Source organism: Saccostrea cucullata, unplaced genomic scaffold (genome assembly GCF_032062105.1).
Source record: "Saccostrea cucullata isolate Sc308-1 unplaced genomic scaffold, CSIRO_AGI_Scuc_v1 ctg636, whole genome shotgun sequence".
Classification (NCBI taxonomy): Eukaryota; Metazoa; Mollusca; class Bivalvia; order Ostreida; family Ostreidae; genus Saccostrea; species Saccostrea cuccullata.
This window is the reverse complement of record NW_026931726.1, coordinates 230,344-246,136: the sequence shown is the minus strand read 5'-3', so window position 1 is coordinate 246,136 and position 15,793 is coordinate 230,344. Positions and strand designations below refer to the sequence as shown.

The window sequence follows — 15,793 nt, the reverse complement described above, 5'->3', positions numbered from 1 at the left end:
AATTTGTTGAATTCGTTGTAACGAAATAAAAAATTTGGTATAACGAATTGAATTCGTTTAAACACATTCAATAATTTGTTATAACAAATTAAATTCGTTTAAACAAACTCTAAAGTTTTTTATAACAAATTAAATTCGTCTAAACAAATTCTTATCTTTGTTATAACGAATTAAATTCGTTTAATCAAATTCAGAAATCAGGGTCTATAGATAAATATGTATGAAATCGATATAACAATTTTTAGAATTCGTTTTAACGAATTTAATTCGTTATAACAAATGAAAGATTTCATTTAATCTAATTCAATTCGTTATAACAAGTTTTAGAATTCGTTAAAACAAGTTTAATTTTTATTCATAAAGTTTTGAATTTGTTATAACGAATTCAACAACTTTGTTATAACAAATTAAATTCATTATAACGAATATTCGCTATAAGAACTTCTACAATTTGTTATATCGAATTCAATGTTTTATTTGATAGGTCCTAAATGGGCTTCCGTACTAAATACATGTAGACTTGGTGTTTCAAACAACCAAAAAAATTATACAATGACCAATTTATTTTATACAGACATCATTTAAATAACAGACAAATTTAACGTCAAATAAATTATAGAAATATGAGCTTATTCGAGTTCATAAGGGTGAAAATTTTTAATTTGAACGTGATTAACATTACATTATGCATATTTACACTTCATCTCGTATTATCACTTTTAACTCAGATATTTGTCATGTAGAACAAGACGCAAAGTAATTACTTACATGTAACAAGGTTGTAGACAGCTGAGTGTCTCGTATAAAGTACTTAAAAAATCTTGTATTATTCAAGAGGGAAGAGTGATATGTTGTATCAAGTGTTCATGCAAAGGAAAAAATTATATACTCTTTGACGGATTAACGAATTAGCATTTACATTCATTGCTGATGCTTTCTATTTTGTTTCCCTGATAAGCACAAAACCCAGGTCTATTTATAGACATTTTTTGCGTTGTTTAAATGCAACACCATAAAACGATGTAACTTGATTCTTTATTTTGATAAAACTGGGGTAGTGTATGGTTCATTGCTTATTCCGGAGTGGCTGGGCTGGGCTGGCGTTGTGTTAACTTATAGTATATGTGTGTATCGAATATAATACTGCAGGAATTGGACAAAGGTTAGATTGGAGAAGAAGAAAACGTACGGTCCATTATGTTGTCCACAATGTGTGACATAGAAATAACGCTGAAGTTTGTTATGATGTTCAATGTATTATTTGTTATTTCAGGTAAGACATAGAAATGAACTTCTCTGCTGTTGTGATCTTAAAACAATACGTGTATTTCATAGTGTGCACTGGTGCATAAATAAATGAAAATTGTGCAGAATATTTCGATAGCAAAAGCGAAACCTGGTTCTTCCTCGTAAATTGGAAAATTCTCTTTTGCTTTGTAAGATTCCTATCAATGAGATGGAAATATTTATATCAGGTCCGAAGGAAGCAATTTCAGTTTGGGGAGCACAGCCATATTTTTCAGTTGGGGGCACTTTCAACTACCACAAATTCCTTGCAAACGAAAACAAGTATATACTGACAAAACGTCAGAAATACTCAAGCTGTAGAAAGTCAATTAAGAAGTATCATTATATCCTAAAATGGTTTTAAGATGAGGGCTATATATTGAGTTCAATCCTCTGTTGAATAAACTACATGACTGTATACATGAAACAACATTCATATATTGAATTTTATTAGGAAAAAAAATTATTAATCGTACTTAATTACTTTTTAAGATGAATTTACGTGACACACTTTCAGGAATATTTTATAGAGCATAGTAACGTTTCCGTTTCTTAATGAAATATTTTTTATGTAGACATTTAGTATACATGTACTTCAAACTATATACGTTTTTGTTTTGTTTGCCTAATGACGTACATCTCATTCAATACATACATCAATTAAGATAGCTTGCTAAAAGCCTGTAGAAAAGTTTTTCAAAGTGAAAGGGGGGGGGGGGCTCCAGGCTCCAAAAAATCCATGTGACTACGGGTTCATCCATCGTTGCAAACCACGGACAAAATGTACGATCCTCTCCTACTGCGGACCGTGGCTTGAGACGATGGGGTTCATCTATCTGAGCGGCATGTCCAATGCATATTCGGTACGAACCAAAAGAAGTATATAATTTCCGGTACCAAAGCTTAATACGAGAATTTAACATTGATTTTGTGCTTTTACTTTACTGTCTCTCAAATTACACTTCATTTGCAGGCCCGTGAAAAGCATTTTCAGTTGGGGGGTACAGCCATACATTTTCTGGCCATGCATTGTAGAATTTGTTAACGATGGGGTAACCTGCGTCACCTTTCAGAGTCTGCAGTGGACTCGTCCAAGGATGCTTTGTCGGCGACTGTAAAAAGTTACCTGAGATTCATACGCAAAGGAAAGCGTGAAATCTCTGTATAGAAACTGTTGCGGCTGCGACGCTTCACTCATTGTTCATTCGCCATAGAAAATAATCCGCTATTTAACACTTAATATCTTTGAATATACAGACGTTTTCAAGATAAGCTTCATTTTTGTTTCTATAAATATTTTTATCTACAAAAATAATATATTTTTGTAATTTTAAACTGAGTAATTCGATGACCTAGCATCGTTTTAGATAACTCAAGCCCCTCTAGGGCTTGAGTAAAAAAATCATCAGGAGTTTTAATTGAGTGGGCACGGGTATAGTAGCTATGTTGGGGGGCGGTTCCTACGGTCATGCATACTTTGGACTAATTATTAAAGACGCCAAACATAATCTCAATATCTTCTAAAGTTAAACTACACTTTGCTTCTGTCTGGTGTCTCTGTCGATCTGACTGTCCTATGTCCTCAAAAATGTTGACTTTGTCTATAAGTTTTAATTGCCAATTCTCGTCAAATTCACAAAAATGAGCTAAACATAGTTTCACAGTCGATAAAACTAGTATATCTAGGGCTTTCATGTTTCGAAGATGTATTTCTTGTCACAAGACCTTTCTTTGGTACAGATATTTTTTTTTATCTCGACCTTTTAGTGTGACCTACTTTTCAAAGTTTGACCAAACTTTAACCTTGGTCATTATTTTGAACGATTGGCCATCTGGTTTTTATATATTCCATACGTTTTTATGCCCCCGTAAACAAAGTTTCGGGGGTATATAGTTTTTGTCGTGTCCGTCCGTCCGTCTGTCTAGCTGTCTATCTGTCTCTCTGTCTGTCTGTTTGTCCGCAAAAACTTTATCCTTGCCCATAACATTTGATTTAGTGGAGCTATGACTTTCATATTTCACATGTGTATTCCTAGTGACAAGACCTTTCTTTGGGTACCACCAAATTTGACCTTCTGACCTTTGGAGTTTGACCCACTTTTACACAAAAATTCCAATTTTTTACTTTGACCATATCTTTTGAACAGTAGATACCAGGACATTAATACATCACAAATATATTTTTTGAGGGAAGACCTTTCATTGGAACCAACAACCTTGACCTTTTGAACCTGACCTTAGAGATTTCCGAATTTATGAAAAAACTTTAACTTTGGCCATAACTTTTGAACGATAAGGGATAGGGCTTTCATACTTTACATATGTAATCCTTGTGAGAAGACCCTTCATTAGATACCAAAACCTATGATCCTTTGATCTTGACCTTGGAGTTTGATCTATTTCAAAAAGCAAACCATGACCATAACTTTTAAAGGGTTAGGGCTAGTTCCTTCATACTTTATATATTAAAGGACCCTCTCTACACAAGTGAAATGTTTTTTTTGGACATTGAAAAAAATGTATTGTATAAAGGAATTAATATTGAGCTTATTTATTTAATTTTCACTGTATGGTGCTTGGCATTTACCCCCGGGAAAAATGTTCAAAGACAACACAGTATCAATGAATAGAAATCACTGTTAATTACTTCAATAGAGAAAATACATGTAAATAACACGTTCAGTTAATTTATCTTGGCCTTTTAAATTGTTAAGAATACAAAAAATTATTAAAAATTGAGTAATATATTGTAAATTTTTATTTTTTAGAATTTAGGTCTGAGGGCAGATCACTCTAACTGCAGAAAAATACCTTAGAATCACAACTCTTTAGTGTGCCACGAAGAGAGGGTTTTTAATCCTTGTGACAAGACCTTACATTTGATAGCAAGAAAAGTTTGACATACTTTTTAAAATTTTTAACATTGGCCATAACTTTTTAAGGGTAAGGGCTAGGGCTTTCATACTTCACATATGTATTTTTCGTGGCAAGACCTTTCATTGGATACCAGTTATCTTGATCTTTTGACCTTGACCTTGGAGATTTCCGTACTTATGAAAAAACTTTAACCCTACTTTCATATTTCACAATTGTATTTTCAGTGAGAATACCCTACTTTTGGAACAAATATATTAAATTTGCATTCAAGAAAAGTTTAATCTTTGCTATGTTGGCATATGGAGGCATCTGTGTTTCAGGCCTTCAATTCGGAGTTTGACCTATATGGTACTTTAAAAAGCTCTAACCTTGATTTTGGAGGAGGCTTTCAAACAATACTTGTGTTTTCCTTGTGGCAAGACCTACTACGTGTACCATTATTTTTGTCCTCCTAACTTTGACTTTTTAATTTGACCTACATTTACAAAATTTTACCCTTGCATAAAATTTTCTGAACGGTCGATGATGTTTTTTGTTTTGTTTTGTTTTGTTTTTTTTTTTTGTTTCTCTTACATGTATGCATTAATTTATCTATTACATATTTATGAACTTCTAGAATCTTGCTTCTGAAAGATTAAAATTAAGCTTTTGTGTTTCACATGTGTATATCTTGTGTTAAGACCTTTCTTTAGTTACCTAAAACTGTTACCAAAACTTTTAACCTACATTTGAAAACAATCTTAATCTCTGCCTTGAGCTGCCATACAGTGGCATCAGTGTTTCATTAATATATCTTGTCATACAAGTATTCATTATAATTAAGTGACTGTGTCAAAATTATTTCGTAAATCATATTTTTAGTACGGAAGCTTATTATTGCCCTTTTGACTTTTTTAATTTGCACACTGTACTCTTCAAACTTTAACACTTGAATCTGTAAATTTTAGCGATTAAAAGTAAAACTTGGATTTTAAAAACAGTTTAATTAACATTTGATGAAGTGATTATAAGAGACTTGAACACAGTCATATTAACTTGGGTGTACAATTAGAAAAAAAGACGTAAGAAATGTGCCTATACCTGAGTTTGGTTTCTGTTTACAGGCTCAGAATCTGGCGAGACATGTGATTTGACAAAAGTGCACAACTGCTATGCCAACTTAAACATGTCAGTGCTTTCTCAAAATCAGACAGCTTTCTGCAAGTATGTATTATTCGATTTTATGCTATCCAAAATAACTACACAGATAATACATTTTTATTTAACTTTCAATACAATTAACAAACAAAAATTGCCATCAGCAAAATATTATATTGAAATCTTTTACTGGATGATATTTTAAAACGGTTTTAAAAATTGTAGATTGTTTGTATCCCATAAGATTTAGTTTATTTTCTGGCGTTACAGTGACGAGCTGGGAAGACTGAGTCAATGTCTAGAGCCGTATGATACAGCATGTCAGAATAACAGTTTATATCGACTCAATGTCCAGGCTTTTCAACCATCAACGTTCCAATGTCAAGGTAAACCAAATCACAAACATTTATATATTAAGTAAAAACAGTTCAAATGAATCAAGCAATTTTATTACAGGTAGTGTTGGCTTACAGTGTGACCTTCAAGCTATAAGAAGTTGTGTCATACATTTGGATACGTCTTCGATAATCTCAAATGTTACATTATTCTGCAAGTAAGTGAAATTTCAATTTATCATGATGGTAAAAAACGTAAGTAACAATTAAATATTTAGAACATAGAAATTTTGTGCAATTAAGAACCTGCCCTAATTCTCATTAAATGTTACTCTACATTAATTCATCCATCCCGCACTTTTACAGTGTTAAATTAAAGAATGCCTTGGACTGCATCACAGTCTATAGAGATGTTTGTTCCTCAAGTTCCTACTCAGAATTGTACAATTCTTATGTTTCCTCGCTCCAACCCGAAAAATTTGGTTGTTCTGGTATGATTTTCACATATTACATAAATCTATCAAAAGCGATTATTTAATATTACATTCCTCAAAATATTTGGTAATTAACATTATAAAATAATTTAAAGAAAATTGTCACGGGTTTTAATTGAATAATTAACATCATATTTTTTTTTCTTCTAAATATTGTCATGATTTTTTGATAGGAACAAGTGGCGAGCAGTGTGAAATGGTAACAGCAACACAGTGTATTTTAAAATTCAGTATTCAACGTATGGAACATTTCAATGATACCGGTTCTCTGATGAATGAGACAGTTCTATGTCAGTGAGTCTTCAAATTTTTGTTCCAATTCATGGACGGAGTTTTATTTGTTTTGTCTGCTACTTTAATACGAAAACGTGAGGATTATTTTAAGAATTATTAATTTTTTGTTTTAAATGATTTATATATTATAAACAGTCCCATTTAACCTTTAATCTACATGTAGGCACCTAAAAACAGCAGAAGCGTGCGTTGCTCCATACGAAAGTGCCTGCGCAGCAAAAACATCATTTTCTTCAATAAAAGAATTTTTGAAAGATGATCGATGTAAAGGTAGGACCAAAGAATTGTTTATCTTTCTTAAATATCTCACTTCATAAACACTTTTTAAATGTAAAGAAATGTAAACATTCTGCTATCCAATCATAAATACTAATAACTTTTTAAATCCTGTTTTAGAACCGGTCGTTATCAATACAAATTCATCTCCACGACTGCATTTTGGAATCAACATGATGATATGGCTCTTCATCAGCCTTTGCTTTATTAGCCTATGAAACTGATGAAAAATTTAATCTATTATTCTTCATGTGACGTAGTGATACTACAGCGTTACGAAAGAAAAAAAACTGTTGCCCGTGGGCGATGAAAGGTCTATAACTACAATCAGGTCATTAATGTAAGAATGTACCAATGTAACATTAAAAAACTATCATCCCTACATTTACGTTATAATACAGTAACCACCTGACGTGTACCTGTACTGCACGTAGACAATTAAAATACAATCCTTTTTAATTATCACTTATTATACTTATTATCTCGTTTAAATATCATTCCCACGAACCACCTCATTTCTGCATTTTTGTATTCGAGGATTGAAAAAGTATGCTATACTTTGTATTTCTTGTACACAATGATCAAAACATATAAGTTACTGGAATAAGTTACTGGAATATACCGAAACCATGCTGTTCCTTAAAATTCCACATAGGTCTAATTACAGATTAATTAGGAAGAGAATATAAACAATCCTTGGATCGTTCCTGTACTCTTCCTAAATATTTCTACACATATTCCATTAGAATTGTTAGAAAGTGGCCCTTGTTTATTATTAACCCACCTTTTTGTCTATTCTCACGTAATTTTATGTTATATTTATTTGGGGTCAGATTGCATAATTCTTATTGAAGATACACATTGTCATTGATTTCTAGTCTTTTCTGGACCTCATTATTTGTAGAACTTTTATATTCGTCATTTTATGATTAAATGATATTTTATTCAATCCATTTCCGTATTTTTGGTTCTACCTGTCTTGTCAAAAAACAAGCATCCATAAAATAGGATGCATGTATAGAGTTATATATCAGAATTTTTGTTTAGCAAATGCTTTTTAATTTTATATTTAAAAATTTATCATTTTGTAAAAGCATTTAATAAAATCAATTATAACAAGAGATATGTTTTCATTTTTTTTACACAAACATTAAAAACTGTGGAGAATTCATTCAAACTCTTACATAAAGGAGAAGAAAACACTTAATGTGGCTTTAATTCGACATCAAGATATATATGACAAAGTACTGTCAATTAACAATTATAATTATTTCTATTCATTTGTTAGTTGGATATATCCCAGTGAACTTGAAACAAAATGCATCCCAGAGTCTATCACATCTTTTTCACACATGTATTTGGATGTTTTACCGACTTTTTTTTAATGACTGTCTTACTGATAATAAAAGAGACTGACTAACTAATAAAAAAAGTGTATGACAAATGACTTAACGATATGACTTAAATTCAGCTTTTCAATCGTCAATTTTCCTTCTCTAAGTAGTACTTGTAAGAGCAAACTCCAAAAACTACCTTTTTAAAAACTAATCCAGGCTACTGCCAGATAAATACATGTTACAGGTATTTTGGATGATTTATTTCAAACCTATTGCTTGGTGTCTGTTTTTTTAATACCCAATTTGACGACAGAATGTTCCGTCTACCAGATCGAAATATAGTTCTCACGGTGGGTTCGACCGACCAATAGGGAACGCTTACTTCTCCTTGGCACCTGATCCCATCTCTGGAATTTGCTGGGGTCAGTGTACTATGCTTTCTTCTAAGATTTGTATTGTTTTTAGATTTTGTGAGATCGATCGCTGTTTCTAATCTTCTCCTTTTTCATTGATAAAAATTGCATTTTTTAAGTTTAAAAACAAAAGTGAGACTTATAATTATCTACGTATGTTCCCAAATTGAAGGATTTTCAGAAAAGTGCTGTATAAGCAGCTATTATTTACAATCATTGTAAGAGATATCAATAATATTGTATAGATACGTGCAGTCCAAGGATCCTGATTGTATTGCTTGGTATTAAACTGCAAATGTAATTACTGTTATCTAATTACTCTTTACTTTAAATGTTATGTAATTGAAATCTGTTGATTGAAAAATATGAATCTAGGAAATCTCAGTCTTTTATATTTCTTCTCTTCAATGTATTTGAAACATACCTATTCATAAATTTCAATTTCTAACTATAGGGAACCTTTAACCTATATGAATATTGTCTGTAGTATCCGGAATTATAATGTCCTATCATGGTTCTATTATTAGTTCTATGTACCGGAAGTGTACAGTAAATAAATGATGTAAACAGCACATGGTTGTCGTGTCTGGAATGTATCTGTTAAACATCGGTCATCCTCACTAATCTATAACAATAGATACAACAACTGGCGACGAGGATGGACATTACGTTGCCATTATTTCCGCAGTTTGACCCGGAAACAGACAAAATCAACGCAGGGCCCCGATGGGACAGGTGGATAGGACGCCTGGAAAATTTGTTTATTGCTCTGAAATTAGTGAATCCAGTAGTGCCCGACGGTGAGGAACCTGATCAAAACGTAATCAAGAGTATAGACGATAGAAAAAGAGCCTTACTGTTACACTATGTCGGCGAGAGAACGTACGATATATACGAGGCGCAGAAGGGGACAACAACTCCAGATTACAGCGGTACAAAAAAGGTACTTACTGATTATTTTCGCCCTAGAAAGAACACGCAAATGGAGATATATAACTTCCGTTGCTACAAACAAAAAGAAGGCCAGTCCCTTGATGAATTCCTGACAGAACTTCGAAAACTGTCGAAAAACTGTGAATTTGCTGACACAGACAGTGAAATTTTGTCACAAATTATTCAGAACTGTAGATCTAATCAGTTAAGACGTAGGGCACTGAGAGAAGCTGACAAGACTCTTGATGAAATTATTCAGCTTGGTCGTGCAATGGAAATCTCGGACTCGCAAGCTACAGCAATGGAGAGGCTAGACACAGCGAGTGTAAACAAAGTGTTTAACAAACGACCAAACCGACATCACTCAAAACCAGTAAAGCAACGAAACCATGTCTCGAAACCAAAACACAAAGGACAGTGTTGGAATTGTGGTGGACCTTTTCCACACTCGGACCATCCATGTCCAGCAAAAGGACAAAAGTGTCACGACTGTCATAAAGTAGGACATTACAGAAAAATGTGTCGCAATAAGAAACCTCAGAAAGTGAGATTAGTCAACAAAGAGGACAATAACCAAGACTATAGTGACAGTGATTCCGATGGTTATTGTTATGGAGTTAAACTCATTGGACGCACAGAGAGTATCAACACGGTGCGAGGTCCTTATGTTACAGTGAACTTGAACAACAAGAAACTTAAACTGTTAGCTGACAGTGGATCCTCTGTGAACATTCTAGATGAGACAGATTATGAGAAGATCGGGGAACCAGCCTTACACAAAGGAAAAACCCATGGAAAATTAGTTCCATATGGTGTAAAGGACACAATTAAAGTGCTCGGCACATGTGATGTTAAGATTGAAACTCCACAGAAGTTTACTGTGTGTACATTCTATGTAGTGAAGGGGAGAGGAGGATCCCTACTAGGATACCCTACTGCGAGTGAACTGAACATTATTAAAGTGATCAACAAAGTCGAAACACTTGGAAGTAATGTTGAGAATGACTTTCCTCATCTGTTCAGAGGAATAGGTAAATTCCGAGGACAGCAAGTGAAGATTCATATTGATGAATCAGTACCTCCCGTAGCACAGAAACCCCGGAGGACTCCATTTCACCTACGCAGTAAAGTTGAAAAAGAGATTCAACATCTACTAGACACAGACATTATCGAAAAGGTTGAAGGCGAACCAACCCCATGGATCTCCCCCATAGTTACTCCGCCCAAAAAGAATGGTGAAGATATACGCCTCTGCATTGACATGAGAGAGCCAAACAAAGCTGTACGCAGAGAGAGACATACTATGCCCACAATTGAAGAACTAATTTTGGATCTGAATGGAGCAAAAGTTTTCAGCAAACTTGATCTCCGCAGCGGATATCATCAATTAGAGCTACACCCTGATTCACGATTCATTACTACCTTCAGTACACACCTTGGCATTTACCGATATAAGCGTTTAAATTTCGGGATATCTTCAGCATCAGAAATATTTCATGAGACAATCCGACAAGTTATTCAGGACATCCCGGGTGCGAGAAACATTTCTGATGACATAGTAATATTCGGCACAGATCTCCAGCAGCATGACAGAGCTCTTCAGAAAGTCTTACAGCGACTCTCCGATAGTGGACTTACCCTTAACCAGAAGAAGTGTGAGTTCCGAACGAAACGGATTTCCTTCTTTGGTGTTGTATTCTCGGATAAAGGCATATTCCCAGATCCAGAGAAAGTAAAGGCTGTGAAGGAGTTCGGTCGACCTGAAAATGTCAAGGAACTAAGGAGTTTCCTGGGAATGACAAACTACAGCTCACGCTTTATCAAAGACTATGCCGATATATGTCAACCCTTAAGAGAACTTACCCATAATAACGTTCAGTGGCACTGGAGTCCAAAATGTGAGGAATCTTTTTGTAAGCTGAAGGACAGTCTGTGTGGAGACACCGTCATATCGTATTATGACCCTTCAAAAGCAGTTACAGTGAGAGTTGATGCTAGCCCAGTGGGGTTAGGTGCCATCCTTTTACAAGAGGACAATAAAGTTGTCTGCTACGCAAGCAGAGCTTTAACCCCTGTTGAGTCAAGATACAGCCAAACCGAGAGGGAAGCCCTAGCAGTTACTTGGGCATGTGAACACTTTGACCTTTACCTGAGAGGCTTGCATAACTTTACCATAATCACTGACCACAAGCCTCTAGAGACCATTTGGAAAAAGCCGCGACCACCACTCCGCATCGAAAGGTGGGGACTACGCTTACAACCGTACAAGTTTACAATAAAATATTCACCTGGAAAGGATAATATGGCAGACTACGTTTCAAGACACCCTGTTCAGCCAGCAACAGATGCGAGAGATTTGTCAGAAGAGTATGTGAACTTCATCGCCCTGGAGTCTTTGCCACGGGCAATAGAATTAGATGATGTGAAACAAGCCACACTAAATGACATTACCTTACAGAAGGCTATTGAGTTTACTAGAAATGGTGACTGGTACAAGATGAAGACTCTGAAACAGGACGAAGCAGATTTCGAGGAACTGACAGCAATCAGCTCAGTGCGAGACGAACTTACTGTTCACAGTGATAACATTCTGCTACGTGACACACGCATTATCTTACCAAAAGCCCTTCGTGACAGGGCTATAGACATTGCACATGAGGGTCATCAGGGGATGGCAAGAACAAAAGATTTTCTTAGGTCAAATGCATGGTTTCCTGGCATGGATGGGAGAGTTGAAAATCGAGTCACAAACTGCTCAGCCTGTCAACTCCTTACTCCTGAACATCATACCATGGAGCCGTTGAAAATGTCGGAACTACCGGGTGGACCTTGGGAGAATTTGAGTATCGACTTCTGCGGACCATTACCCAGTGTAGACTATTTATTTGTGATAATTGACGAGTATTCACGTTACCCAGTTGTCGAGATTGTAAAATCCGTCTCTGCTAAGTCCGTCATACCTGTATTGGACAAAGTTATCAGTGCATATGGGATACCCAAGATAATAAAGAGTGACAATGGAAGCCCATTCCAATCATATGAATTCAAAAGATATGCAGAACATATGGGGTTTATCCATCGGAGGATAACACCACGATGGCCCAGAGCCAATGCTCAAGCCGAAAGTTTTAATAAGCCGTTGATGAAAGCTGTGCGTTCCGCTCATATTGAGGGACTTAACTGGTGGCAAGAGTTGTATCGCTTTCTCAGACAATATCGTGCCACGCCACACTCATCTACAGGACGTACACCTTTCATGTTACTGTTCAATCGGGATCCGAAGACAAGGTTACCAGTAACCACTCACAGAGATTCGACTCCGAACGACTTACAAGTTAGAGAGAAAGATAGCAAGAAGAAATTCGACATGAGAAGTTATGCAGACAAGCGAAATCAAGCAAAGGAAAGAGACATTAGTGTAGGAGATTCCGTCGTGATGAAAAATGAAAAACGTGGTAAGATGCAGCCATACTTTTCATATGAGCCAAAAATCGTTACGGATAAGAAAGGATCCATGATCACCGTGGACAGGGAAGTAACACGCAACATGTCACAGTTCAAGAAAATCAATTCAGCAGTGAATGAAGAGTTGGAGAACAGAGCAAGGATGCAGGAGAATAATCATGAGGAAATCGAGTTAGCGATGCACAGTTCTAAAGCGGATTTAGAAGATAGTGTTATGAAACAGTGCAAGACAAGTTCATCCGTGAAGAACACATCTCAGAAACCTGTTGTGCAACCCTTGAGGCGAAGCCAAAGATCGAAACAGCTTCCTGTAAATCTTAAAGATTTTGTGTTAAACTGACATTATGTTAAGTTGTGGCCATGCTGTGAAAAGGGGCACAATAATCCCCAGCAGGTCACTGGACTAAGAAGTCCTTATTGTTTTATTTCTATATTCCTATGCATGTAATGATTGCAAAAGACATTTGTCTATCATAAGTTCAATGTTTAAGTATAAACTGCTTAATCTTGATTAGTGACACATGAAATATGAACTGTTTATAACTGATCATAATTTTGGATGTTTTGGAATTTTAATTTTGTACCAACTATCTAAAGAGGGGAGGAATGTAGTATCCGGAATTATAATGTCCTATCATGGTTCTATTATTAGTTCTATGTACCGGAAGTGTACAGTAAATAAATGATGTAAACAGCACATGGTTGTCGTGTCTGGAATGTATCTGTTAAACATCGGTCATCCTCACTAATCTATAACAATAGATACAACATTGTCTTTCTCAATAAATACATACGAGACACATAAATTTTCTGTCTCTTGCAACAAAGGAAAGGTTTCAGAGAACTTAGATATGAGTGGCTGTTAGAAACGTTATAAATCACAGTCAAATCGCTGTCACCCCGGCTTTCGGATAACAGATAATATGTATTATAATTTTCTGATTATTATTATGTGTCGAAAATATAAAATTAATTAAATTAATCATTAATTTTACAAATTTAAAACTGTAAATGACATGTTTCCTTATCATAATTACGAAGAATCTTGTTAATAAAGCTTTTTATTTTAGGATGGATTAAAAAGTAATTTGAATCACCGTGTAATGAATTAGGTTCCATAAAGTTACATACATTAATAGGTAATGTATTAATTTCATTCCATTAAGTGTGTATATTGTCGAATGAACAAGCATTTTATACCTTGAATTAGTAAAATTCTTAAACCGGGCAAACGGGCATTGGTATACTAGGTACTTATAAAGAAAAAATAATAAAGAATTTGTACGCAGCATTGTTAAAGACCCAATTTTTTTACCGTACGGTTACCTGCGGAGGTGGAGTGGTCTAAGTAACAGTGGTGTTATTTACCTGGAGACCCCCAATACCCAGGATGTCAAAATCTATATTCCCACTTAGCCAAACTTCTGAAATTCTTATTCCCATCTAGCCAAAATTGGGATTTTCACACCTGAGTGGTCACCTGTGTATAGTCTGTTTTAGGCTTATTATCTGTAATATTTACCTGTGGTATATAAGTTCAATATCAAAATACATATAATAAGTACTTGGTTTATAACATAATTATTAATTAATCAGGTTCTACATATTAATGTTTTTAATATGCATACCGGTACATTTATATGTTTTATGTAAAGAGAATTAAAAAAAAAATGATTTTCTTGGGAAAAAGTGAAAAATATATAAATCATCCATTTACAGAGAGATTTTTTTTTTTTTGACAATACACTAAAATTATTGAATGTATTTGGATCATTACTTAATTAAATCTTTCCGATAAAGAGATTATACTCAGAATGAAAAGAATTGAGTTTAAATGTATACATGTACTATAAAAAATTAATTGATGGTAAAAATATAATATAATCTGATTATATATAGTTTACGAGAAATACATAAAGTGTTCATGCAAAACTTATATTTAATTCTTATATCAATAGGTTTTTTTTCTTCCCATGTATAAACATTGACGGTACGTTGTAGCATTTTATGGTGAGAACCTCGTAAGTTGTTAGAACTTGTTTTCAAACCATTTGTATAGTATTAATGCAATAAAATATGCTCAAACGAATTCTTAATGAAAAAAAAAATGTTTGAATAATAAAATAGAGTATCTGTTAGAGAAAATTTTGCTTTAAGGGGGACCTATGTCCGAAAAGTCTTTGTGTGAAATTTTCAAACTTTCACATATTTTCTTTCCTGACCACTTGCTCTTAATTTTTAGGTATTAAAAACAATACCTTTATATGCTTATTTTTACACAGGAGCACGTGCAAAAACAGTGTGAAATGCTAAAAATAGATTATTTTCAAAGATTATTGTTATACCCCTGGGGCCATAAAATTCATCTGTGATACAAAGTATATTAAAATTGACACTTAAAATTTCTAATAAATTTTTAAAAAATCAAATTAAAAAAAAGAAGACAAATCGTTTACCATAATTATACAAATTTAAAAAAGATTTTTTTTTTTAATTTCTTCATTAATAATTAATTTTAATAAAACCATTTTGAAAAAATGGCATTAATTTATTCAAAATTTAAAAAAATCAAATATATAAATTCAAAAATTAATTTCAGTTACCATTCATTGCAATATCAGCATTTAGTAAGTAAATTTTAACCTATTTCTTGTGGTTAATCTTAAACAGACTATAGGTCACCTGTAATTAATTTCTTTTGTTCTCTCCCTCCCCTTACCTGTACACCATTCCCACCTAGCCAAAACCAGTCACCTGTAACATTTTCAGAATTTTGGCTAAGTGGGAAGACACCGCACGTACATGTAGCATTACACAGGAAGTCTGTGGCTGGTGATCAGGGTCAACATTCCGTGTTTCGTGTCTAAATTTGAGTGAAATTACTTGAAATAATTGAAATATTTCAATATAATTTTTTTTTTATAAATACTTTCAGCGATATCTAA

General features: G+C 34.1%; 2 protein-coding genes across 2 annotated transcripts; both read left to right on the top strand.

Moving 5' to 3' along the window:
- The first annotated feature begins 979 nt into the window (after positions 1–979).
- Positions 980–8,711, top strand: LOC134233350 (uncharacterized). The gene is made up of 8 exons (XM_062715317.1): positions 980–1,273; positions 5,268–5,367; positions 5,572–5,687; positions 5,758–5,854; positions 6,003–6,127; positions 6,304–6,424; positions 6,588–6,694; positions 6,821–8,711. Exons 1-8 carry the CDS (start codon positions 1,198–1,200, stop codon positions 6,916–6,918), a joined length of 840 nt encoding a protein of 279 aa, XP_062571301.1. The 5' UTR covers positions 980–1,197; the 3' UTR covers positions 6,919–8,711.
- Positions 8,712–9,108: 397 nt separating this feature from the next.
- On the top strand, positions 9,109–13,188 carry LOC134233346 (uncharacterized protein K02A2.6-like). Its single transcript, XM_062715309.1, has one exon. It carries the CDS (start codon positions 9,109–9,111, stop codon positions 13,186–13,188), a length of 4,080 nt encoding a protein of 1,359 aa, XP_062571293.1.
- Positions 13,189–15,793: the final 2,605 nt, after the last annotated feature.